This window comes from Chiloscyllium plagiosum, unplaced genomic scaffold (assembly GCF_037043375.1).
Source record: "Chiloscyllium plagiosum isolate Xiang-an unplaced genomic scaffold, Cpla_swu_hap1 HiC_scaffold_28, whole genome shotgun sequence".
Lineage (NCBI taxonomy): Eukaryota > Metazoa > Chordata > Chondrichthyes > Orectolobiformes > Hemiscylliidae > Chiloscyllium > Chiloscyllium plagiosum.
In genome coordinates this window covers 271856-299274 of record NW_028270166.1, presented here as the reverse complement: position 1 = coordinate 299274, position 27419 = coordinate 271856, and the positions used below count along the sequence as shown (strand labels likewise).

General features: G+C 45.7%; 1 protein-coding gene across 6 annotated transcripts in view; it reads left to right on the top strand.

Annotated features, from left to right (window-relative positions):
* LOC122565068 (microtubule-associated serine/threonine-protein kinase 3-like) overlaps nt 1–27419 on the top strand; it is a 334201-nt gene that overhangs the window by 205778 nt on the left and 101004 nt on the right. For 4 of the 6 annotated variants that reach the window (XM_087975852.1, XM_087975855.1, XM_087975854.1 and 1 more), the window contains 5 exons: nt 2441–2573; nt 2741–2799; nt 8221–8303; nt 8394–8602; nt 12377–12515. In XM_087975852.1, the coding sequence (XP_087831978.1) occupies nt 2441–2573; nt 2741–2799; nt 8221–8303; nt 8394–8602; nt 12377–12515 (623 nt within the window). Of the gene's footprint in view, nt 1–2440; nt 2574–2740; nt 2800–8220; nt 8304–8393; nt 8603–12376; nt 12516–27419 lie in introns of those variants that run through there. The other 2 variants (XM_087975853.1, XM_087975856.1) reach the window with 2 other exon arrangements.

The window sequence follows — 27419 nt, the reverse complement described above, 5'->3', positions numbered from 1 at the left end:
TGCTGAATAAACATAGCCTCTGTACAGTTAAACACTGAGTGACCCTTAGCCTGCTGAATAAACACTGATTCTGTATAGTTACACAGTGAGTGATCCTTACCCTGCTGAATAAACACTGACTCTGTACAGTTACACAGTGAGTGACTCTTACCCTGCTGAATAAACACTGATTCTATCCAGTTAAACAGCAAGTGACCCTTACACTGCTGAACATGCCCTGACTCTGTACAGTTACACAGCAATCGACACTAGCGCTGTTGAAAATACACTGTCTCTGTGCAGTTCCACAGTGAGTGACTCTTAGCCTGCTGAATAAACACTGACTCTGTACGGTTACACAGCGAGTGACCCTTACCCTGATGAATAAAGCTGAAAGTGTGTTGCTGGAAAAGCGCAGCAGGTCAGGCAGCATCCAGGGAACAGGAGAATCGACGTTTCGGGCATAAGCCCTTCTTCAGGAATCCTGGAGAAGGGCTTATGCCCGAAACGTCAATTCTCCTGTTCCCTGGATGCTGCCTGACCTGCTGCGCTTTTCCAGCAACACATTTTCAGCTCTGATCTCCAGCATCTGCAGACCTCACTTTCTCCTGATGAATAAACACTGACTCTGTATGGTTACACAGTGAGTGATCCTTACCCTGCTCAATAGATACTGACTCTGTACAGTTACACAGTGAGTGACCCTTACCCTGCAGAATAAACCCTGACTCTGTACAGTTACACAGCAAGTGACCCTTACCCTGTTGAAAAAACACTGTCTCTGTGCGGTTACACAGTGAGTGACCCTTACCCTGCCGAATTAGCACTGACTCTGTACAGTTACACAGTCAGTGACCCTTACGCTGCTGAATAAACACTGAGTCTGTACGGTTACACAGTTAGTGACCCTTACCCTGCTGAATAAACACTGACTTTATACAGTTACACAGTGAGTGACCCTTACCGTGCTGAATAAACACTGACTCTGTACAGTTACACAGTGAATGTCCCTTACTCTGCTGAATAAACACTGACTCTGTACAGTTACACACTGAGTGGCCCTTACTCTGCTGAATAAACACTGACTCTGTACGTTTATACAGTGACCTTTACTCTGCTGAATAAACACTGACTCTGTATGGTTACACAGTGAGTGACACTTACCCTGCTGAAGAAACACTGACTCTGTACAGTTATACAGTGAGTGATCCTTACCCTGCTGAATAAACCCTGATTCTGTACGGTTACAAATGAGTGAACCTATTTCTGCTAAATAAACACTGACTCTGTATGGTTACACAGTGAGTGACCCTTACTCTCCTGAATGAACTCTGACTCTGCACGGTTACACAGTAAGTGAACCTTACCATGCTGAATAATCTATGACTCTGAACAGTGACAGTGTAAGACACCCTAAATCTGCCATATTTACCTCACTGGGCTATTTCAAAGAACAAAGAAAGAACAATATAGCACAAGAACAGACCCTTTGGCTCTCAAATCCTTTGCTGATACATTTTACCCTTCCATACTAAAACTATCTTCTCTTGTAGGATCTATATCCCTCAATTCCCTTCATATTCATAAATGTATGCAGGTGCTTCTTGAATGCTGCTATTGTGTCTGCTTCCACAACCTCCACTGGCAACGTGTTGCAGGCACTCACCACCCTTTGTGTGAAAAACCTACATCGCACATCTCTTTTAAACTTCTATCCATACACCTTGAACCTGTGTCCCCTAGTAATTGACCTCTCCACCATAGGAAAAAGCCTCATACTTTCCACTCTCTCCATGCCATTCACGATCTTATAAACTTCTATCCGGTCACCCCTCAACCTCCTGAGATCCAATGAAAACAAACCCAGTCTATGTACCCTTTCATCATAGCTAAATTCCCCATATAATAGGCAGGATCCTGGTAAACCTTTTCTGCTCCCTCTCCAAAGCATCCACATCCTTCTGGTAGTGTGGTGACCAGAACTGTATGCAATATTCCATGTGTCGCCTAACTAAACTTTTATAAAACTGCTGCGTAACTTGTCTATCCTTTTACTCAATGCCTCTTTCAATGAAGGCAAACATGCCAAAGGCCTTTATTACTCCCTTATCTACCTGTGCTGCCACCTTCAGTGATCTGTGGACCTGAACACCCAGCTCCCTGCGAATCAATGCTCCTAAGGGTTCTGTCATTCACTGTATAATTTCCATCTGTACTTGACTTTCCAAAATACATCACTTAATATTTGTCCAGATTAAACTCCACCTGCCATTTTTCTGCCCATGCCTCCAATTGATCTATTTCCTGCTGTACCCTCTGACAATCCACCTATCGGCAACTCTACCAATCTTTGTATCATCCTCAAACTTCCTAATTTGAACCGCGGCGTTTTCCTCCAAATCATTTATGGAGGTCACTAACACCAGACATTATCGAATAACATTTCTGTGTTTTTCTTAAGGAGTTTGATCCTGAGGAGTTTTATCATTTGCTGGAAGCAGCAGAGGGTCATGCAAAAATTGGGCAAGGAATAAAGACTGATATCCCAAGGTACATCATCAGTCAGCTGGGTCTGACAAAGGACCCATTCCAAGGTAATACTGCGGAATTCAGCCAATGATCGGACATTTAATAATGAAGTTTTCCAACAATCTCTATTTAATTCTTTTTCACCTATTTGCCACTGTATCCATCATTACATATACAGACCTTCCAGTTAATGTCAGAACTGATGTATTTCATCTCAGTTTTGTTCACGCAGGAATTGTTCCATTGGATGATGAAGACACAATCTCTCCACAGAAATCAGATTCTCAGGATGTGAGCACATTTTTTGTTTCTTTTAGTAATAAGCCTTTGATGCTATGCAACCTTGGTGTGCCAATAGAGGGAAAAGTACATTGCAAGGGAAAAAAATGTGAGGGTCGGAAGGGTATACTTTGAAAAACACTTCAGAGACTGCAGCAAATATGGTAAATCAAACCCCCCCAGAGTGCATGGATTGTCAGGGTCAGTGCTGAGAGAGTACTGCACTGTGGGAGGATCAGTGCTGAGACAGTACTGCACTGTGGGAGGGTCAGTGCTGAGACAGTACTGCACTGTGGGAGGGTCAGTGCTGAGAGAGTACTGCACTGTGGGAGGGTCAGTGCTGAGACAGTACTGCACTGTGGGAGGGTCAGTGCTGAGAGAGTACTGCACTGTGGGAGGATCAGTGCTGAGACAGTACTGCACTGTGGGAGGGTCAGTGCTGAGAGAGTACTGCACTGTGGGAGGGTCAGTGCTGAGAGACTACTGCACTGTGGGAGGGTCAGTGCTGAGAGAGTACTGCACTGTGGGAGGGTCAGTGCTGAGAGACTACTGCACTGTGGGAGGGTCAGTGCTGAGAGAGTACTGCACTGTGGGAGGGTCAGTGCTGAGAGACTACTGCACTGTGGGAGGGTCAGTGCTGAGAGAGTACTGCACTGTGGGAGGGTCAGTGCTGAGAGAGTACTGCACTGTGGGAGGGTCAGTGCTGAGACAGTACTGCACTGTGGGAGGGTCAGTGCTGAGAGACTACTGCACTGTGGGAGGGTCAGTGCTAAGACAGTACTGCACTGGGGACGGTCAGTGCTGAGAGAGTACTGCACTGTGGGAGGGTCAGTGCTGAGACAGTACTGCACTGTGGGAGGGTCAGTGCTGAGAGACTACTGCACTGTGGGAGGGTCAGTGCTAAGACAGTACTGCACTGGGGACGGTCAGTGCTGAGAGAGTACTGCACTGTGGGAGGGTCAGTGCTGAGAGAGTACTGCACTGTGGGAGGGTCAGTGCTAAGACAGTACTACACTGGGGACGGTCAGTGCTGAGACAGTACTGCACTGTGGGAGGGTCAGTGCTGAGAGACTACTGCACTGTGGGAGGGTCAGTGCTAAGACAGTACTGCACTGGGGACGGTCAGTGCTGAGAGAGTACTGCACTGTGGGAGGGTCAGTGCTGAGAGAGTACTGCACTGTGGGAGGGTCAGTGCTGAGAGAGTACTGCACTGTGGGAGGGTCAGTGCTAAGACAGTACTGCACTGGGGACGGTCAGTGCTGAGACAGTACTGCACTGTGGGAGGGTCAGTGCTGAGAGAGTACTGCACTGTGGGAGGGTCAGTGCTGAGAGAGTACTGCACTGTGGGAGGGTCAGAGCTGAGACAGTACTGCACTGGGGACGGTCAGTGCTGAGAGAGTACTGCACTGTGGGAGGGTCAGTGCTGAGACAGTACTGCACTGTGGGAGGGTCAGTGCTGAGAGAGTACTGCACTGTGGGAGGGTCAGTGCTGAGAGAGTACTGCACTGTGGGAGGGTCAGTGCTGAGAGACTACTGCACTGTGGGAGGGTCAGTGCTGAGAGAGTACTGCACTGTGGGAGGGTCAGTGCTGAGAGAGTACTGCACTGTGGGAGGGTCAGTGCTCATGCCGTGCCACACTGTCAGAGGTTCAGTACTGTGGGAGTGCCACACTCTTGAAAGGTCAGTGGTGTGGGAGAGTGCCACACAGTCAGAGGGACAGTGCTGAGAGACTGTTGCACTATTGGAGAGTCAGTTCTGAGAGGGTGCTGCATTGTTGGAGGGTCAGTGCTGAGGGAGCACCACACTGTTGGAGGATCAGTATTAGAATCCCTACAGTATGGAAACAGGCTCTTTGGCCCAACAAGTCCACACTGAGCCTCCGAAGAGTAACCCTCTCAGATCCATTCCCCTACATTTACCTCCGACTAATGTAACTCGCACTATGGGTGATTTAGCATTGCCAATTCACCTAACCTGCACATCTTTGGATTGTGGGAGGAAACTGGAGCACCCAGAGGAAACTCACGCAGACACTGGGAGAATGTACAAACTTCACACAGACAGTCACCCAAGGTGGAGAATCAGTGCTGAGGGAGCACTGCACTGTTGGAGAGTCAGTGCTGAGGGAGCACTGCACTGTTGGAGAGTCAGTGCTGAGGGAGCACTGCACTGTTGGAGAGTCAGTGCTGAGGGAGCACTGCACTGTTGGAGGCTCAGTGCTGAGGGAGCACAGCACTTGGAGAGTCAGTGCTGAGGGAGCGCCACACTGTCGGAGGGTCAGTGCTAAGGGAGTGCTGCACGGTTGGTGAGTCAGTACTGAGGGAGTGCTACACTGTCAGAGGGTCAGTGCTGAAAGAATGCCGCATATCAGAGGGTCAAGTGCTGAGGGGGTGCTGCACTGTCAGAGGTTCAGTACTGAGGGTGTGCCACACTGTCTGAGGGTCAGTACTGAGGGACTGCTGCACTGTTGGCGGGTCAGTGCTGAGGGAGTGCTGCACTGTCGGAGAGTCAGTACTGAGGGAGTGCTGCACTGTCAGAGAGTCAGTAGTAAGGGAGTGCTGCACTATCGGAGAGTCAGTAGTAAGGGAGTGCTGCACTGTCAGAGGGTCAGTACTGAGGGAATGCTGCACTGTTGGAGAGTCAGTACTGAGGGAGTGCTGCACTGTCAGAGAGTCAGTACTAAGGGAGTGCTGCACTATCGGAGAGTCAGTACTGAGGGAGTGCAGCATTGTCAGAGAGTCAGTAGTAAGGGAGTGCTGCACTGTAGGAGAGTCAGTAGTAAGGGAGTGCTGCACTGTCAGAGGGTCAGTAGTAAGGGAGTGCTGCACTGTCGGAGAGTCAGTACTGAGGGAGTGCTGCATTGTCAGAGAGTCAGTAGTAAGGGAGTGCTGCACTATCGGAGAGTCAGTACTGAGGGAGTGCTGCACTGTCGGAGAGTCAGTAGTAAGGGAGTGCTGCACTGTCAGAGGGTCAGTACTGAGGGAATGCTGCATTGTCGGAGAGTCAGTACTGAGGGAGTGCTGCACTGTCAGAAAGTCAGTACTGAGGGAGTGCTGCACTGTCGGAGAGTCAGTACTGAGGGAGTGCTGCATTGTCAGAGAGTCAGTAGTAAGGGAGTGCTGCACTATCGGAGAGTCAGTACTGAGGGAGTGCAGCATTGTCAGAGAGTCAGTAGTAAGGGAGTGCTGCACTGTAGGAGAGTCAGTAGTAAGGGAGTGCTGCACTGTCAGAGGGTCAGTACTGAGGGAATGCTGCACTGTCGGAGAGTCAGTACTGAGGGAGTGCTGTACTGTCGGAGAGTCAGTACTGTGGGAGTGCTGCACTGTCAGAGAGTCAGTAGTAAGGGAGTGCTGCACTGTCAGAGAGTCAGTAGTAAGGGAGTGCTGCACTGTCGGAGAGTCAGTACTGAGGGAGTGCTGCACTGTCGGAGAGTCAGTACTGAGGGAGTGCTGTACTGTCGGAGAGTCAGTACTGAGGGAGTGCTGCACTGTCGGAGAGTCAGTAGTTAGGGAGTGCAGCATTGTCAGAGAGTCAGTAGTAAGGGAGTGCTGCACTGTCGGAGAGTCAGTACTGAGGGAGTGCTGCACTGTCGGAGAGTCAGTACTGAGGGAGTGCTGCATTGTCGGAGAGTCAGTAGTTAGGGAGTGCAGCATTGTCAGAGAGTCAGTAGTAAGGGAGTGCTGCACTGTCGGAGAGTCAGTACTGTGGGAGTGCTGCACTGTCAGAGAGTCAGTAGTAAGGGAGTGCTGCACTGTCGGAGAGTCAGTACTGAGGGAGTGCTGCACTGTCGGAGAGTCAGTACTGAGGGAGTGCTGTACTGTCGGAGAGTCAGTACTGAGGGAGTGCTGCACTGTCGGAGAGTCAGTAGTTAGGGAGTGCAGCATTGTCAGAGAGTCAGTAGTAAGGGAGTGCTGCACTGTCAGAGAGTCAGTAGTAAGGGAGTGCTGCACTGTCGGAGAGTCAGTACTGAGGGAGTGCTGCACTGTCGGAGAGTCAGTACTGAGGGAGTGCTGCATTGTCGGAGAGTTAGTACTGAGGGAGTGCTGCATTGTTGGAGAGTCAGTACTGAGGGAGTGCTGCACTGTCGGAGAGTCAGTAGTAAAGGAGTGCTGCACTGTCAGAGAGTCAGTAGTAAGGGAGTGCTGCACTGTCGGAGAGTCAGTACTGAGGGAGTGCCGCACTGTCAGAGAGTCAGTACTGAGGGAGTGCTGCACTGTCGGAGAGTCAGTACTGAGGGAGTGCCGCACTGTCAGAGAGTCAGCACTGAGGGAGTGCCGCACTGTCAGAGAGTCAGCACTGAGGGAGTGCCGCACTGTCAGAGAGTCAGCACTGAGGGAGTGCCGCACTGTCAGAGAGTCAGCACTGAGGGAGTGCCGCACTGTCAGAGAGTCAGTACTGAGGGAGTGCTGCACTGACAGAGAGTCAGTACTGAGGGAGTGCTGCACTGTCGGAGAGTCAGTAGTAAGGGAGTGCTGCACTGTCAGAGGGTCAGTACTGAGGGAATGCTGCACTGTCGGAGAGTCAGTACTGAGGGAGTGCTGTACTGTCGGAGAGTCAGTACTGTGGGAGTGCTGTACTGTCGGAGAGTAGGTACTGAGGGAGTGCCGCACTGTCAGAGAGTCAGCACTGAGGGAGTGCCGCACTGTCAGAGAGTCAGTACTGAGGGAGTGCTGTACTGACAGAGAGTCAGTACTGAGGGAGTGCTGCACTGTCAGAGAGTCAGTAGTAAGGGAGTGCTGCACTGTCAGAGAGTCAGCACTGAGGGAGTGCTGTACTGTCGGAGAGTCAGTACTGTGGGAGTGCTGCATTGTCGGAGAGTCAGTACTGAGGGAGTGCTGCACTGTCAGAGAGTCAGTACTGAGGGAGTGCTGCACTGTCAGAGAGACAGCACTGAGGGAGTGCTGTACTGTTGGAGAGTCAGTACTGAGGGAGTGCTGTACTGTTGGAGAGTCAGTACTGAGGGAGTGCTGCACTGTCGGAGAGTCAGTACTGAGGGAGTGCTGCACTGTCGAAGAGTCAGTACTGGTCCTTTGGCACCTATGGAAAAAGCATTTAAGATCCCCATTCTCTGGGTCAGTATTAATTTTTCACCAAAGCATTTGCAGCATTATCTGCTGATTGCTCAGATACCTTGGTGTGGGAGTATATGGTGCTTAGCTTATATATCCTACATTTTAGCCACGGCTACATTTCCTTTCGGTCAGCACAGGTACATTCTTTGCAATATCCTGAGGTTAGGAAAGACAACAATACGAGTTGAGGGGCAACAGGACAGGGTGAGGGGTAAGAAAAAAAGAGAGGACAGTGAATTGCAGACAGAAGGCGCTGGTTTTGTGGCAGTACGAATTCTCTTCAGTTCTGGTTTGCTGAATTGCTCAATCTCTGATAAGGACAGAATCATCATTTCTTATGCAATGAATATTGTTTTACTAGAGTCGAGCAACATCAATTCCGCGTCCAAAACCTGGTGAGAATGATTTTGAGACAATTAAATTGATCAGTAATGGAGCATATGGGTAGGTCAATTCATTTGAAATCGTTTCCATTGAAAAGTTGCAGTGAGTTGGAATAAAGGAACCATTTTAACCAGCTGTCTGTGTTCCCAGAGCAGTGTATCTTGTCCGGCACATAGAAACAAGGCAACGATTTGCTATGAAGAAGGTTAACAAACACAACCTGATCCTGAGAAATCAAATCCAGCAGATGTTTGTCGAGCGTGACATCCTGACATTCGCGGAGAATCCATTTGTTGTCAGTATGTATTGTTCCTTTGAGACCAGGCGCCACCTTTGCATGGTGATGGAATATGTAGAAGGTAAGGATTGAGAATTGCAAACAGCAAAGAGCCCAGTGGCTGGTGGATCGGCTCCAGCTCTCAAGTCATTTGCTGTTATTGTGATCTCGTGTCTGGGAATATAACTGGGCATTGGAGCGATACTCATCATGAACTGTCTATTTTGTTGTGGACTTTCAATGTCATTGAAGCTCATTGGCCATAGCACTGGGATTATGAACAGACCCAACACTCCTGTACTCAATTTCAAAATCACAGGTTTATTAACAGTGGAGAAAGAAAGAAAGTGTTGGCTATCCGAGTGAGCAGTTGATTTAATGCCATTTTCTTTGTTTTCAAAAAAGCTTGTAATTCCTTTCTGAAAGCTTCAATTAAACCTCCTTTTACCACACTCTCAGACAGGGTATTCCACAGCCTAACCACTTTACGTTTATTTTCATTTCACTATTTTTTTCTTTTGCTAATTACTTTATGCCTTCTCTTCCCAATCCTTCTGCCAATAGAAACATTTCCCCACACCATCTATCCTCTCAGCTGTCATGATTATCAATACCTTGATCAGCTCTCCTCCCACCATTCTTCAAGGAAAACTGTTCCAACTTCAATTTATCTTCAACTGAAGTTCCTCATCTCCAAAATCATCATGGTGAACTTTCTGTACATTCTCTCCAATTTCATCTCATCCTTTCTATCTGCTTTGCCCAGAAATAATGCAATACCCCAGCTGAAACTAGTGTCTTATACAAATTGATCCAAACCACCCTGCTCTTCTCATTAATGTCCCTTTTAAGAAAGTTCAGCATCCTGCACTGTTTAATAATCACTCCCTTGCCCCGTTCTGCTGCCTTCAGTAATTGATGCACATATATTCCCACATACATACTGCTCCTGGCCCCATCCCCCCATGTTAAGGTTTTGAATGAGCTGAACACTGGAATGAATGTGTACAATAATGGGCCCTGTGTATTAAATACAGTCACAGGCTCGTCGCGTTAAAAGCAATGGTGGGAAATGTGGAGAAACCAGGCAATCCAGTATGGAATAACAGGACGGACCATTGCCGGGGATTGGTTTGGATTAACAGGGCAATGCCAGTGCAGTAGGTGAAAGCACAGGAATGCTGGTGTGATTTCACTGGAGAACACTAGGTTAACTGGGAAACAGTGTGTTAATTTTGTTTAATGTAAAGACAGTCATTGGGGATTTATTTGAACATATAAAAGGAGAGACTGATGGACAGTAGGAATGGTTGATTCAGGAGGGATATGCTTATGATTTTTACTCTAACCAGTACAAGACTGAGTGGAGAGTAGTACCATTATCCTCCTTTACTAACTCTATATCGACCGTAACACCGATTCAATGGAACAACAAGAAGCTGGTTTGGTGTAGCTTGCAAACACCAATGTGGTGTCACATGGCAGGGGAATGCTGGGAATACAAAGGGTGTATCTTAGTGGATGTTTTGAATTTATGATTGTGACTGAAAATTACTGTTTCTTTCAGACTCTTTGAGGCCTAAGGTTATTGCAGGACATGTATTAAGATTCTGACAAACTGCATTTTACAAATTTGGCTGTAGCAACTGACGGAGGATTTTCACTGTTCCCGCAATCTCTGTGGCAAAAACAAGACCTGCTGATGTCTAAGTTACAGTGGGAGACCAGAGAAAGCTGCACATAAATTCCTCCCTCTCTGGACTCATAGAGCTGTACAGCACAGAAAAAGACCCTTTGTCCAATTTATCCGTGCTGACCAGATATCCTAAACTAATAGGCCACCACCCGCCCTATATCCCTCCAAACCCTTCCTATCCATATACCCATCCAGATGCCTTTTAAATGTTGTAATTGTACCCGCCTCCACTACTTCCTCTGGCAGCTAATTCCATACACACACCACCCTCTGCATGAAAAATCTTTTCCCTCTCACCTTGAACCTGTGTTCTCTGGTTTTGGATTCTCCTACCCTGGGGAAAAGACCTTGACTATTCACCCTATCCAGGTGTCTCATGATTTTGGAAACTTCTATAAAATCACCCCTCAGCCTCTGGTGCTCCCGGGAAAACAGCCCCAGCATATCCAGCTTCTCTCTGTAGCACAAATCCTCCAACCCTTGCAACATCCTTGTAAATGTTTTCTGAACCCTTTCCGGTTTCACAACATCCTTCCTATAGGAGGGAGACCAGAATTGAATGCAGTATTTCAAAATTGGCCTGACCAATGTCCTGTACAGCCATCAGATGGCCTCCCAACTCCTGTACTCAATACTCTGACCAATAAAGGCAAGTGTACCAAACACCTTCTTCACTATCCTGTCTACCTGTGACTCCACTTCCAGGGAAATATGACCCTGCATCCCAAGGTCTCTGTTTGGTAACACTCCCCAGGACCTTACCATTAAGTGTATAAGTCCTGCCCTGATTTGCCTTTCCAAAATGCAGCACCTCACATTTATCTAAATTAAACTCCACCTGCCACACCTCAATCCATTGGCCCATCTGATCGAGGTTCTGTTGCACTCTGAGGTAACTCTCTTCGCTGTCCACTACACCACAAATTTCAGTGTCATGCGCAAAGTTACTATCTATACCTCCTATATTCACATCCAAATCATTTATGTAAGTGACAAAAAGCAGTGGATCCAGCACCAATCCTTGTGGTACACCGCTGGCCACAGGCGTCTAGTCTGTAAAGCAGCCTTCCACCACCTTCTGTCTCCTACCTTTGAGCCAAAATTGTATCCAAATAGCTAGTTCTCCCTGTACTCTATGTGATCTAATGTTACCAACCAGTTAACTGTGCAGAACCTTGTCAAAAGCCTTGCTGAACACCATATAGACAATGTCCACCATTCTGCCTTCATCAATTCTCTTTGTCACTTCTTCAAAAATCTCAATCAATTCAGTAAAACATGAACAGCACAGATGGATCATTTCCAGTCTATATTCGGGACTGTGTGAGAACTGAGCGCTGAAAAAAATGAACTGACTCCATTGTATTTTCCATTGCATTTGTATTTACAGCCTTTACACATCTGATTCATACAAAATGCAGCAGGCAGAATTTGAGGCAAAGTTATTAGAGGTTTAGAGTGAAGAGTGTAGTGCTGGGAAAGCACAACAGGTCATGCAGCATCCGAGGAGCAAGAAAATCAATATTTTGGGCATTAGCCCTTCATCAGAAATCCTGCTGACCTGCTGTGCTTTTCCAGCACTACATTTTCGACTCTGAGCTCCAGTATCTGCAGTCCTCACTTTCTCCTTATTAGAAGTTTATAAAATCATGAGGGGCATGGATAGGAGAGTCCATAACTAGAGGGCATAGGGTTAAAGTGAGAGGGAAAGAATAAAAAGGGATCTAAGGGGCAACATTTTCACACAGAGGGTGGTGCATGTATGGAATGTGCTACCAGAGGGAGTGGTGGAGACTAGTACAATCCCAACACTTAAAAGGCATCTGGATGAGTGTATGAACAGGAAGAATTTAGAAGGTTATGGTCCAAGTGCTGGCAAATGGGGCTAGACTAATTTAGGATATCTGGTTGGAATGGGTGAGTTGGACCGAAGGGTCTGTTTCCACTCTCTATGGCTCAATGACTCCATTATAGAACAAAAGCCCAACATCTGGTTAAAAAGGTTGGTTTTGAAGGAGGAGAGGGAAAAGAAGATGGAAGGGTTCAAGGAAGGAACTCCAGAGCTTCAGACCAGGGCAGGTTGCTGATGGGGAAATGATGAATATTAGGACATATATGCTGGGTTTGACTGATTCTCTCTCCTACTTTGTGTGTGTTCAGGTGGCGACTGTGCCAATCTCCTGAGGAATATTGGTCCCTTGCCAGTTGACATGACCAGGATGTACTTTGCAGAAACAGTTCTGGCATTAGAATATCTCCATAACTATGGCATTGTGCATCGGGACCTCAAACCAGACAAGTAAGGAACGTCACAGAATTTGCAAATATCATCTTGCACCAAAGAACCATAAAAATGTCAGGAAATTTGTTAATAAAAGAAACTTAAATGGTTTGTACCTTAATGCATGAAGCATTATGGAAATGGTCAATGAACTGAGGATAAAAATTGAGGTAATGAATGTGAACTCATAGCCATTACGCAAACATGGTTACAAGGAGAACAAAATTGGGAGCTTAACATTCGGGGATATTTGACCTTTCAGAAAGACAGGAGGGATGGAAAAGGTGGTGGGATAATACTATTAATAGGGGTTCAATTGAGAACAGTTGTGGGAAATAATCTCAGCTCAGATGATATAGAGTCCATTCAGTAGAGATAAAGAAGACATTGTTAACAATAGGTTACCAAACAGTGCAGACACTGTAGGAAAGACTATTTAAAAAAAGACCAATAATAGGAGCATGTAAAAAGAATAGAGCAATAACTTTAGTGACTTTAATCTTCATGTTAATTGGGTTAATCACATTGGAAAGAGTAGACATGACAACAAATTCAAAGAGTGCAGTAGGGAACAAGGAGCTAACCAGGTAATGGGTAACGAGATAGGTTTAATAAATGACCTCACAGTAAAAGATCCCCGAGGAAGTAGTGACCATAACATCATTGAACTTAGTATTCTGTTTGAGAGTGAGGACTTTGGATCAGAAACAACTGTTTAACTGAAAAAAAGGGAATTATAGAGAAACAAGGATAGTGTTAGCTAAAATGAATGAGCAGATAAATGAGCAGAAATGGCAGTATGTAAGCAGTGGCAGACATAAAGGAGGTAATTCATGACTCTCAGCAAAAATACATCCCAGTGAGGAGGAAGGATTCTAAAAGAGAGATAAACCAACTAATGTACACAGTATGTGAAATAAGGCAAATAAGCTAGTGGTACAGATTGTGATGCCCACTGCATCATATCTGCCAATTTCAGAGGGGTAGATCTGCAAGGGTTCAGGACTGGGAGCTAAATATCCCACGATGGTTTGAGGGATGCAAATGCTGTTCCTTTCTGGATGATTGGAGTGAAGTGAATGTTGTTCCTCGGTTCAAGAAAGGCAATAGGGAAATCCTTGTGAATTACAGATCAGTCAGTCTGATATCTGTGGTAAGCAAGATACTGGAAAGGATTCTGAGAGGTAGACTTTATGACTACTTACAAAAACATAGTTTGATTAAAGATAGTCAGCATGGCCTTGTGAGGGGCAGATCATGCCTCACAAGCCTTACTGAGTTCTTTGAGGATGTGATGAGACAAGTTGACGAAGGTCGAGCAGTGGATGTGGCGTATGTGGATTTCAGTAAGGGACTTGATAAGATTTCCCACAGCAGGCACATTCAGAAAGTTAGGAGATATAGGATACAGGAAAATTTAGCCGTCTGGATACAGAATTGGCTGGCCAAAAGAAGACAGTGTGAGGTAGTGGATGGAAAGTATTCCGCCTGGACATCGGTGACCAGTGGTGTCCTGCAGGGATCTGTTCTTAGGCCTCTGCTCTTTGAAGCTTTTATAAATGGCTTGGATGAAGAAGTGGAAAGATGGTTTAGTAGATTTGCTGATGACACAAAGGTCAGTGTTGTTGTGCATAGTGTCAAGGGCTACCGCAGGCTGCAACAAGACATTGACTGGATGCAGAGCTGGGCTGAGAAGTGGCAGATGGAATTCATCCTGGATAAATGCCAAGTGATTCATTTTGGAAAGTTGAATTTAAATGCAGAATACAGGGTTAAAGACAGAATTCTTGGCAGTATGGAGGAACAGAGGGATCTTAGAGTCCATGCACGTTGATCAAAAGTTGCCACCCAAATTAATAAGGTTGTTAAGAAGGAATATGGTGTTTTGCCTTTCGTTAATAGGGGGATTGAGTTAAAAAACCATGAGGTTTTGTTGCAACTTTATAAAACCCTGGTTAGACCACACTTGGAATATTGTGTTCAGTTCTGGTCGCCTCATTAGAGGAGATGCAGAGGAGATTTATCAGGAGGCTACCTGGATTGGAGGGCTTGTCTTATGAAGAGAGGTTGAGTGAGCTAGAGCTTTTCACACTGGAGAGAAGAAGGAAGAGAGGCAGCTTGATAGAGGTATAGATAATGAGAGCTACAGATAGAGTAGATAGTCAGAGACTTTTCTCCAGGGCAGAAATGGCTGTCACGAAGGGTCATAATTTTAAGGTGTTTGGAGGAAGGTATAAGGGAGATGTCAGAGGTAGGTTCTTTATGCAGAGAGTGATGAGTGTGTGGAATACACTCCCAGCAGTGGTAGTAGAGCCTGAGACTTAAGGGACATTTAAGTGACTGCTGAACAAGCACAAGGATGGCAGTAAGTTGAGAGATGTGTGGGTTAGGTTGATCTTAGATTAAAATAAATATTTGGCACAACATCGTGGGCAGAAGGGCCTGTACTGTGCTGTACTATTATATGTTCTATATTATATGATAAACATCCTCTCAAAATGACAGGCAGGTGGCAAGGGGGTGGGGTTGCCTTATTAGTAAGAAATGAAATTAAATTAAATCAATAGAGAGAAATGAAGTAGGGTCAAATGATGTAGAATAGGCGTGGGTACAGATGAGAAACCACCAAGTTTAAAATATTATAGTGAGAGTTATGTCCAGGCCTCCAAACAGTAGTCAGGATTTGGGGCATAAGACACACCGGGAGATAGAAAAGGTGTGTAAGAAAGGCAAAGTTACAGTGATCATGGGGCATTTCAATATGTAGATGGACTGGGAAAATCAGGTTGGTGTGGATCACAAGAAATGGCATTTGTATTTTGTCTATGAAATGGCATTTTGGAGCAGCTTGTAGTGCAGCTCACTAGGTAACAGGCAATATTGGGTTTAGGGATGTGCAATGAGGCCGACTTGATAAGGGAGATTAAGATGAAGGCATCCTCAGGAGGCATAATATGGTAGAATTTACTCTGCAATTTGAGAGGGAGTAGGTGGAAACTGACATAGCGGTATTACAGCTGAATAAAGGCAACCACAGGGGCATGATGGAGGAGTTCAAGCATACTAAAGGGAGGATGAGGCAAACATGGCTGACCAGGGAAGTCAGGGACAGCACAGAAGCAAAAGAGAAAACATGTAATGTGACAAAGGGCAGTGGGAAGCCAGAGGATTGGAAAGCCAGTAAAGACCAACAAGACAACGGGAAAGGAAATAAGAAGGAAGAAGAATAAATATGTGGGTAAGCTAGCCGATAAAATAAAAGAAGACTGCAAAAGTTTCCTTAGATATATAAAGGGCAAAAGAGAGGCAAGAGTGAACAGTGGAACACTGGAAAATGATGCTGGAGAAGTAGTAGTGGGGAATAAAGATGTGGCTGAGGAACTGAATAAGCACTTTGTGTCAGTCTTCAAGGTGGAAGACATAAGTAACATCCCAAACATTCAAGAGAGTTGGGGGCAGAGGTGAATATGGTGGCTATTACCAAGCTGATACCAAGGGTGGCATAGTGGCTCAGTGGTTAGCACTGCTGCCTCATTGCTTCAGGCACCCATGTCAATTCCAGCCTTGAGCGACTGTCTGTCTGGAGTTTGCACATTCTCTTCGTGTCTGTGTGGGTTTCCTCCGGGGTGTTCCGGCTTCCTCCCGCAATGCAACGATGTGCAGATTAGGTGAATTAACTTTGCTAAATTGTTCATAGTGTTCAGGAATGTGTAGGTTATGTGTATTGGTCCAGGGTAAATGTAGGGAATGATTACTCTTTGGAGGGTCAGTATGGACTTGTTAGACCGAAGGGCCTGTTTCCACACTGTAGAGATTCTATTCTATTAGTTGGTGCTGGAAAAACTAAAAGTCTGAAGGTGGATAAATAACCTAGACCAGATGGACTATTCCCAAGTGTTCTGATAGCTGAATAGATAGTGGAGGTGTTAGTGGTGATATTTTAGGAATCACTGGAGTCAGGGAGCATCCCAAATGACTGGAAAATCGCTAATGTAATCACCCTGTTTAAGAAGAGAGTAAGGCAAAAGATGGGAAATTACAGAGCGATTAGTCTGACCTCGATCATTAATTTTGGAGTCCATTCTGAATATATGGATGTGCATAGTAAAATAGGGTGAAGTCAGCATGGTTTCATCAAGGGAGGTCATGCCTGACAAATGTGTTAGAATTCTTTGAGGAAGTAATGAGCAGGTTAGACCAAGGAGAGCCAATGGATGGTATCTATCTGGATTTCCAGAAGGTCTTTGACAAGATGGCACACAGGAGGCTCCTCAGTAAGATAAGGACCCATGGTATCAGAGGCAAGGTGCTACCATGGATAGAAGCCTGGCTGGCCGGCAGAAAGCATTGAGTGTCTATAAAAGGTTCCTTCTCAGGGCAGCAATACAAGTGGTATTTCACAAAGGTCAGTGTTGGAACCACAACTTTTTACTTCATACATTAATGATTTAGATGAAGTAACTGAGGACATTCTGGCTAAGTTTGCAGATGATACAAAAGTAGGTGGAGGGACAGGTAGTTTGAAGAAGAGGAGGCTGCTGAAGGATTTGGACAGGTTAGGAAAGTGTGCAAAGAAGTGGCATGTGGAATACAATGTGGGAAAGTGTGAGGTCATGCACTTTGGTTGGAACAATAGAGGTGTAGACTATTTTCTAAATGGGGAGAAAATTCAGAAGTCTGAAGTGCAAAGGACTTGGGATTTCTAGTCCAGGATTCTCTCAAGGTAAACTTGCAGATTCAGTCAGTACTTATGAAGACAACATAATGTTGGCATTTATTTTGAGAGGACTAAAATATAAAAGCAAGAATGTACTTCTGAGACTTTATAAAGCTCTGGTCAGACCACATTTAGAGTATCGAGAGCAATTTTGGGCCCCATACCTAAGGAAGGATGTACTGGCTCTCGAGCAGGTCCAGAGGACGCCTACGAGAATGGTCCAAGGAATGAAAGGCTTAATGTATGAGGAATGTTTGAGGGCTCTAGGTCTATACTCGATGGAGTTTAGAAGGATGAGTGGTAGATCTAATTGAAACTTACAGAATACATGAATAGCCTGGACAGTGTGGACATTGGGAAGGTGTTTCCTTTGGCAGGAGAGACTAGACCTGAGAGGACAGCCTTAGAGTGAAGGGAAGATCCTTTAGAGAGGAGATAAAGAGGAAAGCTCCATTTTGCCAGAGCGGCGAGGAGAGAAGGAGCGGTGAAGCGAGGGCTGCCGGGAAGGGTGAGTTTTCCCTTATTAAAAGGGACATACCTCGGGAGTCGGGCCTCCATTTGCCGAGAGGTGCGAGGGAGGAGTGAAGGACTTCTGGGAAGTCATATATCTGTGTGGTTGTGTTACCCGAAACACTACTCGGGTAGTGTCTCCCACCCATCCTCCTCCTCTGACCAAACAGGTACAAGAAAAAGGCAAATGAGTTATAGTCAGGGGATGGAAAGGGAACCGGCAGGCAGTGCAGGGATCCCCTGTGGCCATTCCCCTCAACAATAAATATACCATTTTGGATACTGTTGGGGGGGGGGACTTACCAGGGGAAAGCAGTGGGGCACAGGGCTCTGGCACAGAGTCTGTCCCTGCTGCTCAGAAGGGAAGGGGGAAGAGGAGCAGAGCAGTAGTCACTGGGGACTCCATAGTTAGGGCGACAGACAGGAGGTTCTGTGGGGATGAGAGAGACTCACAGTTGGTATGTTGCCTCCCAGATGCCAGAGTTCGTGATGTCTCTGATCGTGTTTTTGGGATCCTTAAGGGGGAAGGGGAGCAGCCCCAAGTCATGGTCCACATAGGCACCAGTGACATTGTTGGAAGAGAGATGCGGATTTAAGGCAGACATTCAGGTAGCTAGGATGGAAGCTTAGAGCTAGGACGAACAGAGTTGTTGTCTCTGGTCTGTTGCCCGTGCCACGTGCTAATGAGGCAAGGAATAGGGAGAGAGAGGAGTTGAACACATGGCTACAGGGATGGTGCAGGAGGGAGGGTTTTGGATTCTTGGATAATTGGGGCTCTTTCTGGGGTAGGTGGGTAATAGCAGGATGGTCTTCATCTGAACCAGAGGGGTACCAATATCCTGGGGTGGGGGGGGCGGAATTCGCTAAGGCTATTGGGGTTGGTTTAAACTAATTCAGCAAGGGGATGGGAACCTAAATTGTAGTTCTAGTGTCCAGGAGGTTGAGAGTAGTGAGGTCAGAAATGAGGTTTCAAAGTCGCAAGAGTTCACCGGCAGCAGGAAAGTGGTTTGAAATCTATCGACTTCAACACGAGGAGCATCTGGAATAAGGTGGATGAACTTGCAGCATGGGTTGGTACCTGGGACTTCAATGTTGTGGCTATTTCGGAGACATGGATAGAGCAGGGACAGGAATGGTTGTTGCAGGTTCCAGAATTTAGATGTTTCAGTAAGAATAGAGAAGATGGTAAAAGAGGGGGAGGTGTGGCATTGTTGGTCAAGGACAGTATTACAGTTGCAGAAAGGATGTTTGGGGACTCATCAACTGAGGTAGTATGGGCTGAAGTTAGAAACAGGAAAGGAGAGGTCACCCTGTTACTATAGGCCTCCGAATAGTTCCAGAGATGTAGAGGAAAGGATAGCAAAGATGATTCTCGATAGGAGTGAGAGAGACAGGGTAGTTGACATGGGGGACTTCAACTTTCCAAATATTGACTGGGATCACTACAGTACGAGTAGTATAGATGGGTCAGTTTTTGTCCCGTGTGTGCAGGAGGGCTTCCTGACTCAGAATGTAGACAGGCCAACAAGGGGCGAAGCCACATTAGATTTGGTACTGGGTAATGAGCCCGGCCAGGTGTTAGACTTGGAAGTAGGTGAGCACTTTGGTGATAGGGATCACAATTCTGTTATGTTTACTTTAGTGATAGAAAGGGATAGGTGTATACCACTGGGCAAGAGTTACAGCTGGGGGAAAGGCAATTACGATGCGATTAGGCAAGATTTAGGAAGCATAGGATGGGGAAGGAAACTGCAGGAGATGGGCACATTAGAAATGTGGAGCTTATTCAAGGAAAGGCTCCTGTGTGTCCTAGATAAGTATGTATCTGTCAGGCAGGGAGGGAGCTGTAGAGCGCGGGAGCCATGGTTTAAGAAGGAAGTGGAATCTCTGGTCAAGAGGAAGAAGAAGGCTTATGAGAAGTGAATGCTCAGTTAAAGTGCTTGAGGGTTACAAGGTAGCCAGGAAAGACCTAAAGAGAGAGCTCAGAAGAGCCAGGAGGAGACATGAGAAGTTGTTGGCAGATAGGATCAAGGTAAACCCTAAGGCTTTCCATAGGTATTTAAGGAATAAAAGAATGACGAGAGTAAGATTAGGGCCAATCAAGGATAGTAGTGGGAAGTTATGTGTGGAGTCAGAGAAGATAGGGGAAGCACTAAATGATTATTTTTCGACAGTATTCACTCTAGAAAACGACAATGTTGACGAGGAGATTACTGAGATACAGGCTACTAGACTGGGTGGGAGTGAGGTTCATAAGGAAGAGGTATTAGAAATCCTGCAGAGTGTGAAAATAGGTAAGACCCCGGGCCGGATGGGATTTATCCTAGGATCCTCTGGGAAGCCAGGGAGGAGATTGCCGAGCCTTTGGCATTGATCTTTAAATCATCATTGTCTACAGGAATCGTGCCAGAAGACTGGAGGATAGCAAATGTGGTTCCCCTGTTCAAGAAGGGGAGTAGAGACAACCCTGGTAATTATAGACCAGTCAGCCTTACTTCAGTTGTTGGTAAAGTGTTGGAAAAGGTTATAAGAGATAGGATTTATAATCATCTAGAAAAGAATAATTTGATTAGGGATAGTCAGCACGGTTTTGTGAAGGGTAGATCACCCCTCACAAACCTTAATGAGTTCTTTGAGAAGGTGACCAAACAGGTAGATGGGAGTAAACCGGTTGATGTGGTGTATATGGATTTCAGCAAGGCATTCGATAAGGTTCCCCACAGTAGGCTATTGTACAAAATGCAGAAAATGGGATTGTGGGAGATATAGCAGTTTGGATCAGTAATTGGCTTCCTGAAAGAAGACAGAGGGTGGTGGTTGATAGGAAATGTTCATCCTGGAGTCCAGTTACTCGTTGGGTACCGCAAGGGTCGGTGTTGGGTCCACTGCTGTTCATCATTTTTATAAACAACCTGGGTGAGGGCGTAGAAGGGTGGGTTAGTAAATTTGCATATGACACTAAGGTCGGTGGAGTTGTGGATAGTGACGAAGGATGTTGTGGGTTACAGAAAGACATAGATAAGCTGCAGAGCTGGGCTGAGAGGTGGCAAATGGAGTTTAATGCGGACAAGTGTGAGGTGATTCACTTTGGTCGGAGTAACCGGAATGCAAAGTACTGGGCTAATGGTAAGATTCTTGGTCGTGTAGGTGAGCAGAGAGATCTCGGTGTCCAGGTACACAGATCCTTGAAAGTTGCCACCCAGGTTGACAGGGTTGTTAAGAAGGCATACAGTGTTTTCGTTTTTATTAATAGAGGGATCGAGTTCCGGAACCATGAGGTTATGCTACAGCTGTACGAAACTCTGGTGCGGCCGCACTTGGAGTATTGTGTACAGTTCTGGTCACCGCATTATAAGAAGGATGTGGAAGCTTTGGAAAGGATGCAGAGGAGATTTACTAGGATGTTGCCTGGTATGGAGGGAAGGTCTTACGAGGAAAGGCTGAGGGACTTGAAGCTGTTTTCGCTAGAGAGAAGAAGATTGAGAGGTGACTTAATAGAGACATATAAGATAATCAGAGGGTTAATAGGATGGACAGGGAGAGCCTTTTTCCAAGAATGGTGATGGCGAGCATGAGGGGGTATAGCTTTAAAGTGAGGGGTGATAGATATAGGACAGATGTCAGAGGTAGTTTCTTTACTCAGAAAGTAGATTAGATTAGATTACACACAGTGTGGAAACAGGCCCTTCGGCCCAACAAGTCCACACTGCCCCGCCGAAGCGCAACCCACCCATACCCCTACATTTACCCCTTACCTAACACTACGGGCAATTTAGCATAGCCAATTCACCTGACCTGCACATCTTTGGACTGTGGGAGGAAACCGGAGCACCTGGAGGAAACCCATGCAGACACGGGGAGAACGTGCAAACTCCACACAGTCAGTCGCCTGAGGTGGGAATTGAACCCGGGTCTCTGGCGCTGTGAGGCAGCAGTGCTCACCACTGTGCCACCGTGCCGCCCACTAGGGGACACAGGCTTAAGGTAAAAGGGGAAAAGTTTAAAGGAGATGTGAGAGGCAATGTTTTTACACAGAGGGAGGTGAGTGCCTGGGATGCGCTGCCAGAGGAGGTGGTGGAGGTGGGTATAATCGCAACGTTTAAGAGGTATCTTGACACATACGTAGTAGGCAGGGAATAGAGGAATACGCACCACATAGAAGTAAAAGGTTTTTCGTTTAGAAAGGCATCATGTCTCAATGCAAGCTTGGTGGGCCGATGGCCTGTTCCTGTGCTGTACCGAATTGTTCTTTACCCTTAAGTAGTAAGGGTATGGAATGCTTTGCCTGCAACGGTAGTAGATTCGCCAACTTTAAGTACATTTAAGTCGTCATTGGACAAGCATATGGACGTACATGGAATAGTGTAGGTTAGATGGGCTTCAGATTGGTGTGACAGGTCGGCGCAACATAGAGGGCCGAAGGGCCTGTACTGCGCTGTAATGTTCTATGTTCTATGTTCTGTGTCTTCAGCTAGTGTGTTAAATCTATGGAATTCATTGCTACAGAAGGCTGAGGAGGCCAGGTCATTGAGTATATTTAAGACCAAGATAGATAGGTTCTTCATTATCAAGGGGACAAATGGGAGAAAGTGGTTGAGAAACTTATTAGCCACGATTGAATGGTGGAGCAGACTGGATGGACCAAATGACCTAATTTCTCTTCCGATGTTTTATGGTCCCATGGGCTAACAACGGAAGTTGAGGAAATTATTAATTTGAAAGAAAAAACATATAAGAAGGCAAAGGTTAGTGATAGGCCTCAAGACTGGGAGAAATTCAGAATCCAGCAAAGTGGGCTAAAAAAGATAATAAAGGTAAAGAACAATTCGGTACAGCACAGGAACAGGCCATCGGCCCACCAAGCTTGCATTGAGACATGATGCCTTTCTAAACGAAAAACCTTTTACTTCTATGTGGTGCGTATTCCTCTATTCCCTGCCTACTACGTATGTGTCAAGATACCTCTTAAACGTTGCGATTATACCCACCTCCACCACCTCCTCTGGCAGCGCATCCCAGGCACTCACCTCCCTCTGTGTAAAAACATTGCCTCTCACATCTCCTTTAAACTTTTCCCCTTTTACCTTAAGCCTGTGTCCCCTAGTAATTGACATTTCTATCCTGAGAAAAAGACTCCAACGATGTGTTCTATCCATGCCTCTCATAATTTTGTAAACTTCCATCAAGGTTGCCCTCAACATTTGATGTTCAAGTGAAAACAAACCATGTTTTGCCAAAATTCTTGTCACAGCTAATGTCCTCCAAACCAGTCAACATCCTGATAAACCGCTTCAGTACCCTCTCTAAAGTGTTCACATCCACCTCATAATGTGGCATCTAGAACTATACATAACTTCCAAATGTGCCTGCCTGGGTTTCCTTTGGCTGCTCTAGTTTCCCCCCACAGTCCAAAGATATGCAGATTATGTGGGTTAGGCATGGGAAATGCAGGGTTACAGGGATAGAGTGGGGTGGAGGTGGATGGGTATGGGTGGGTTGCTCTTTTTATTATTAAAAGTACTAATTTATTTTAGCTGCTCATTCTCACTTGTCCCTTGGCTTTCTAGTATTCTGAGTGTTTTTCTGTATTTTTCCCTCTGTGTGGGACCAAAAGTAATGAGCAGATCTTTTTGCCAATGACATAAAGCTAGATAGTATTGAAAACTGTGTGTATGGAATTAGATTAGAAAGAAATATGGTGTTATTTTTATTAGACCTGAGCAGTTTAAAACAGGAAACTTTCAAAATGCTGAAACAATTGTATCCAAGATGAACTTGGGCTCAGATGTGGAGCTCAGTAAACTTTCATGGTTAATTAGATTACAGATCATCCATGTAAGCCCTCCTTCTGGGTGCTATTTAATGTAGATTTAGCATGGAATCTGGGAGAATGATGTGAGAAGTCTGGTGAGGACTATATCTACATGTCAGGAGCAACAGAAGTGTGGTACACATTGGTACCAATGACATTGGTAGGGAAAGGGATGAGGACCTGAAAGGTGAATATAGGGAGTTAGATTGGAAACTAAAAACCAGGATGAGCAGAGTAGTCATCTCAGGATTGCTATCGGTACCACAGGCTAGTAAGGCTAGGAACAGAGAGCGAGTGCAGATAGCTGCAGGGCTAGTGTAGGAGGAAAGGCTTCAGATATGTCGATCATTGGGATATCTTCTGGGGAAGGTAAGATCTGTATAAGGAGGTTTGCTCCTGAATTGGAAAGGCACCAATATCCTGGGCGGGAGGTTTGCTTGAGCTCTTTGGGAAGGTTTATACTAGTTTGACAGGGAAATGTGAACTGGATCAGAGGATGGGGTAGCTGGTGAACAGGCAGATACAGCATGGAGAGGGTTTGTGATAAAGGATAGACAACTGATAGGGCAAAGTTGCAGTCAGTATGATTGGTTGAAGTGTGTTCTATTTGAACACAAGGAGTCAGGAATAAGGGGGATGAACTCAGAGCATGGATCAGTACTTGGACGTATGATGTTGTGGCCATCACAGAGATTTGGATATCACAGGCCCAGGAATGGATGTTGGATGTTCCAGGGTTTAGATGTTTCAAAAGGAATAGGGAGGGAGGTAAAAAAAAGTGGGGGAGTGGCATTGCTACAGAAAGGGAGATTATCGAGGAGGGTTTGTCTGCTGAGTCAGTATGGCTGGAGGTCAGAAACAGGAAAGGAGCAGTCACTTTATTGGGAGTTTTCTGTAGACCCCCCAATAGCAATGAGACATGGACGAGTAGATTGGGAGGTAGATTTTGAAAAGGTGCAGAAGTAACAGGATTGTTGTCTTCAACTTCAACTTCTGTAACATTGATTTGAACTACTTAGTGGAAACAGTTTGGATGGAGTAGAATTTGTTGAATGTGTCCAGGAAGGATTCCTGACTCAATATGTAGATAGGCCAGCTAGAGGGGAGACCATATTGGATTTCGTGCTTGGCAACGAACCAGGCCAGGTGTCAGATCTCTCAGAGAGAATTTCAGTGACAGTGATCACAACTCCCCGACCTTTAATATAGTCATGGAAAGGGATAGGAGCAGACGGTATGGGAAAGTATTTAACTGGGGGAGGAATAATCAAAATGCTATTAGGCAGGAACTGTGGGTCATAAATGGGAACAGATATTCTCAGGGAAATGCACGACAGAAATGTAGAGGTTGTTTAAGGAGCACTTGTTGTGAGTGCTGAATAGGTTTGTCCCACTGAGGCAAGGAAGGGATGGTAAAGGTCAAGGAACCTTGGATGACAAGAGATGTGGAATATCTAGTCAAGAGGAAGAAGGAAGCTTATTTAAGGTGGAGGAAGCAAAGATCAGACAGGGCTCTAGATGGTTACAAGGTAGCCAGAAAGGAACAGTAGAATGGACTTAGCAGAACGAGAAGGGAGCATGAAAAAGCTGTAGCGGGTCGGATTAAGGAAAACCCTAATACATAATACACTAATGTGAGGAACAAGAGGATGGCCAGAGTGAGGGTAGAGCCAATCAGGGAGAGTGGAGGGAACATGTGTCTGGAGTCGGAGGACATAGGGGAGGTCCTTAATGAATACTTTGCTTCAGCATTCACTAGTGACAGTGACCTTGTCATTTGTAAGGACAGTGTGAAACAGACTGAAATGCTGAAACATGTTGATGTTAAGAAGGACGACGTGCTGGAAACCTTGAAAAACATGAGGATAGATAACTCCCCTGGGCCAGACAGGATATACCCAAAGTTACCAAGGGAAGTGCAATGATCTTTGCATACTCACTGTCCACTGGAGTAGTGATGGCAAATCTTATTCCCTTGTACAAGAAAGGGAATAGGAATAATCCTGGGAATTACAGGCCAATCAGTCTTATGTCGGTGGTGGACAAATTATTGGCGAGGATTCTGAGAGACAAGATTTATGATTATTTGGAAAAGCATAGTTTGATTAGAGATAGTCAGCATGGATTTGTGAGGGGCAGGTCATGCCTCACAAGCTTTATTCAATTCTTTGAGGATGTGACAAAACCCATTGTAATGATAGAGCATTGGATGTGGTGTTTACGATAAGGTGTTTGATAGGGTTCCCCATGGTAGGCTCATTCAGAAAGTAAGGAAGCATGGGATATAGGGAAAGCTGTTTGTCACAGAATTGGCTGGCCCATAGAAGACAGAGGGTGGTAATAGATGGAAAGTATTCAGCCTAGAGCTTAGTGACCAGTGGTACTTGGCAGGGATCTGTTCTGGGACCTCTGCTCCTTGTGATTTTTATAAATAACTTGGAAGAGGGAATGGAAGGGTGGGTTCGTAATTTTGCTGATGACATGAAGGTTTGAGGAGTTGTGGATAGTATGGAGAGCTGTTATTGGTTACAAAGGAACTTGACATGATGCAGAGCTGGGCTGAGAAGTGGCAGATAGAGTTCAAGTGCAGAGTGATTTATTTTGGAAGGTCAAATTTGAATGTAGATTATCGGGTTAAAGGCAGAATTCTTGGCAGTGTGGAGAAACAGAGGGATCTTGGGGTCCATGACCATAGATCCCTCAAAGTTGCCACTCAATTTAATAGGGTTGTCAAGAAGGTGTATGGTGTGGTGTCTTTCATTAACAGGGGTATTGAGTTTAAGAGCCACTTGGTGATGCTGCAGCTCTGTGGAGCCCTGGTTAGAACGTACTTGAAATATTATGTTCAGTTCTAGTTGCCTCATTATAGGAAAGATGTGGAAACTTTAGAGAGGGTGCAGAGGAGATTTACCAGGACACTGCCTGGACTGGAGAGCCTGTCTTATGAAGAAAGATTGAGAGAACGAGGGCTTTTCTCATTGAAGCGAAGAAGGATGACAGGTGACTTGATAGAGGTGTACAAGATGATGAGAGGCATAGAGTGAATAGCCAGAGGTGTTTTCCCAGGGCAGAAATGGCTAACATGAGGGGGCATAATTTTAAAGTAATCGGAGGAAGGTTTAGGGGAGATGTCAGTGGTCGGTTCTTTACTCAGAGCATGGTTGGTGCGTGGAATGCACTGCCAGCAGTGGGAGTCAGATACATTAGGGACATTTAAGGGACTCTTGGATAGTCACATGAATGATAGTAAAATGTAGGATATGTAGTTTAGTTTGATTTTAGAGTAGGATAAAAGGCTAGCACAACATCGAGGGCCATAGGACCTGTACTGTGCTGTACTGTTCTATGTGCTTTTTGAAACATGCAAGATTCTTAAGGGGACTTAACGAGACTCCCGAACATAGTATGTTGCCTCTCAGGTGCACGGGTCAGGGATGTCTCAGATCGGCTACAGGATATTCTGAAGGGGGAGGGTGAACATCCAGCTGTTGTGGTGCATATAGTCACCAGAGATATAGCTAATAAATGGATGATATCATACAAGCAGAATTTAGGGAGTAAGAAGCCAAGTTAAAAAGTAGGACCTGAGGTAGTAATCTCAGGATTGCTATCAGTGCCACGTACTAGTCAGAGTAGAAATGCAAGAATAATCAGGATAAATGTGTGGCTTGAAAGATGGTGCAGGAGAGAGGGGTTCAGATTTTTGGGGCATTGGGACTGATTCTGGGGGAGGTGGGACTATTACAAATTGGACGGTCAACACCTGAGCCAGACTGGAACCAATGTCCTAGGGGGGGCTTTTGCTAACGCAGTTGGGGAGCGTTTAAGCTAATGTGGCAGGGGAATGGGAACCAAATGAGGATGTTAGTGGACAGTAAGGAGG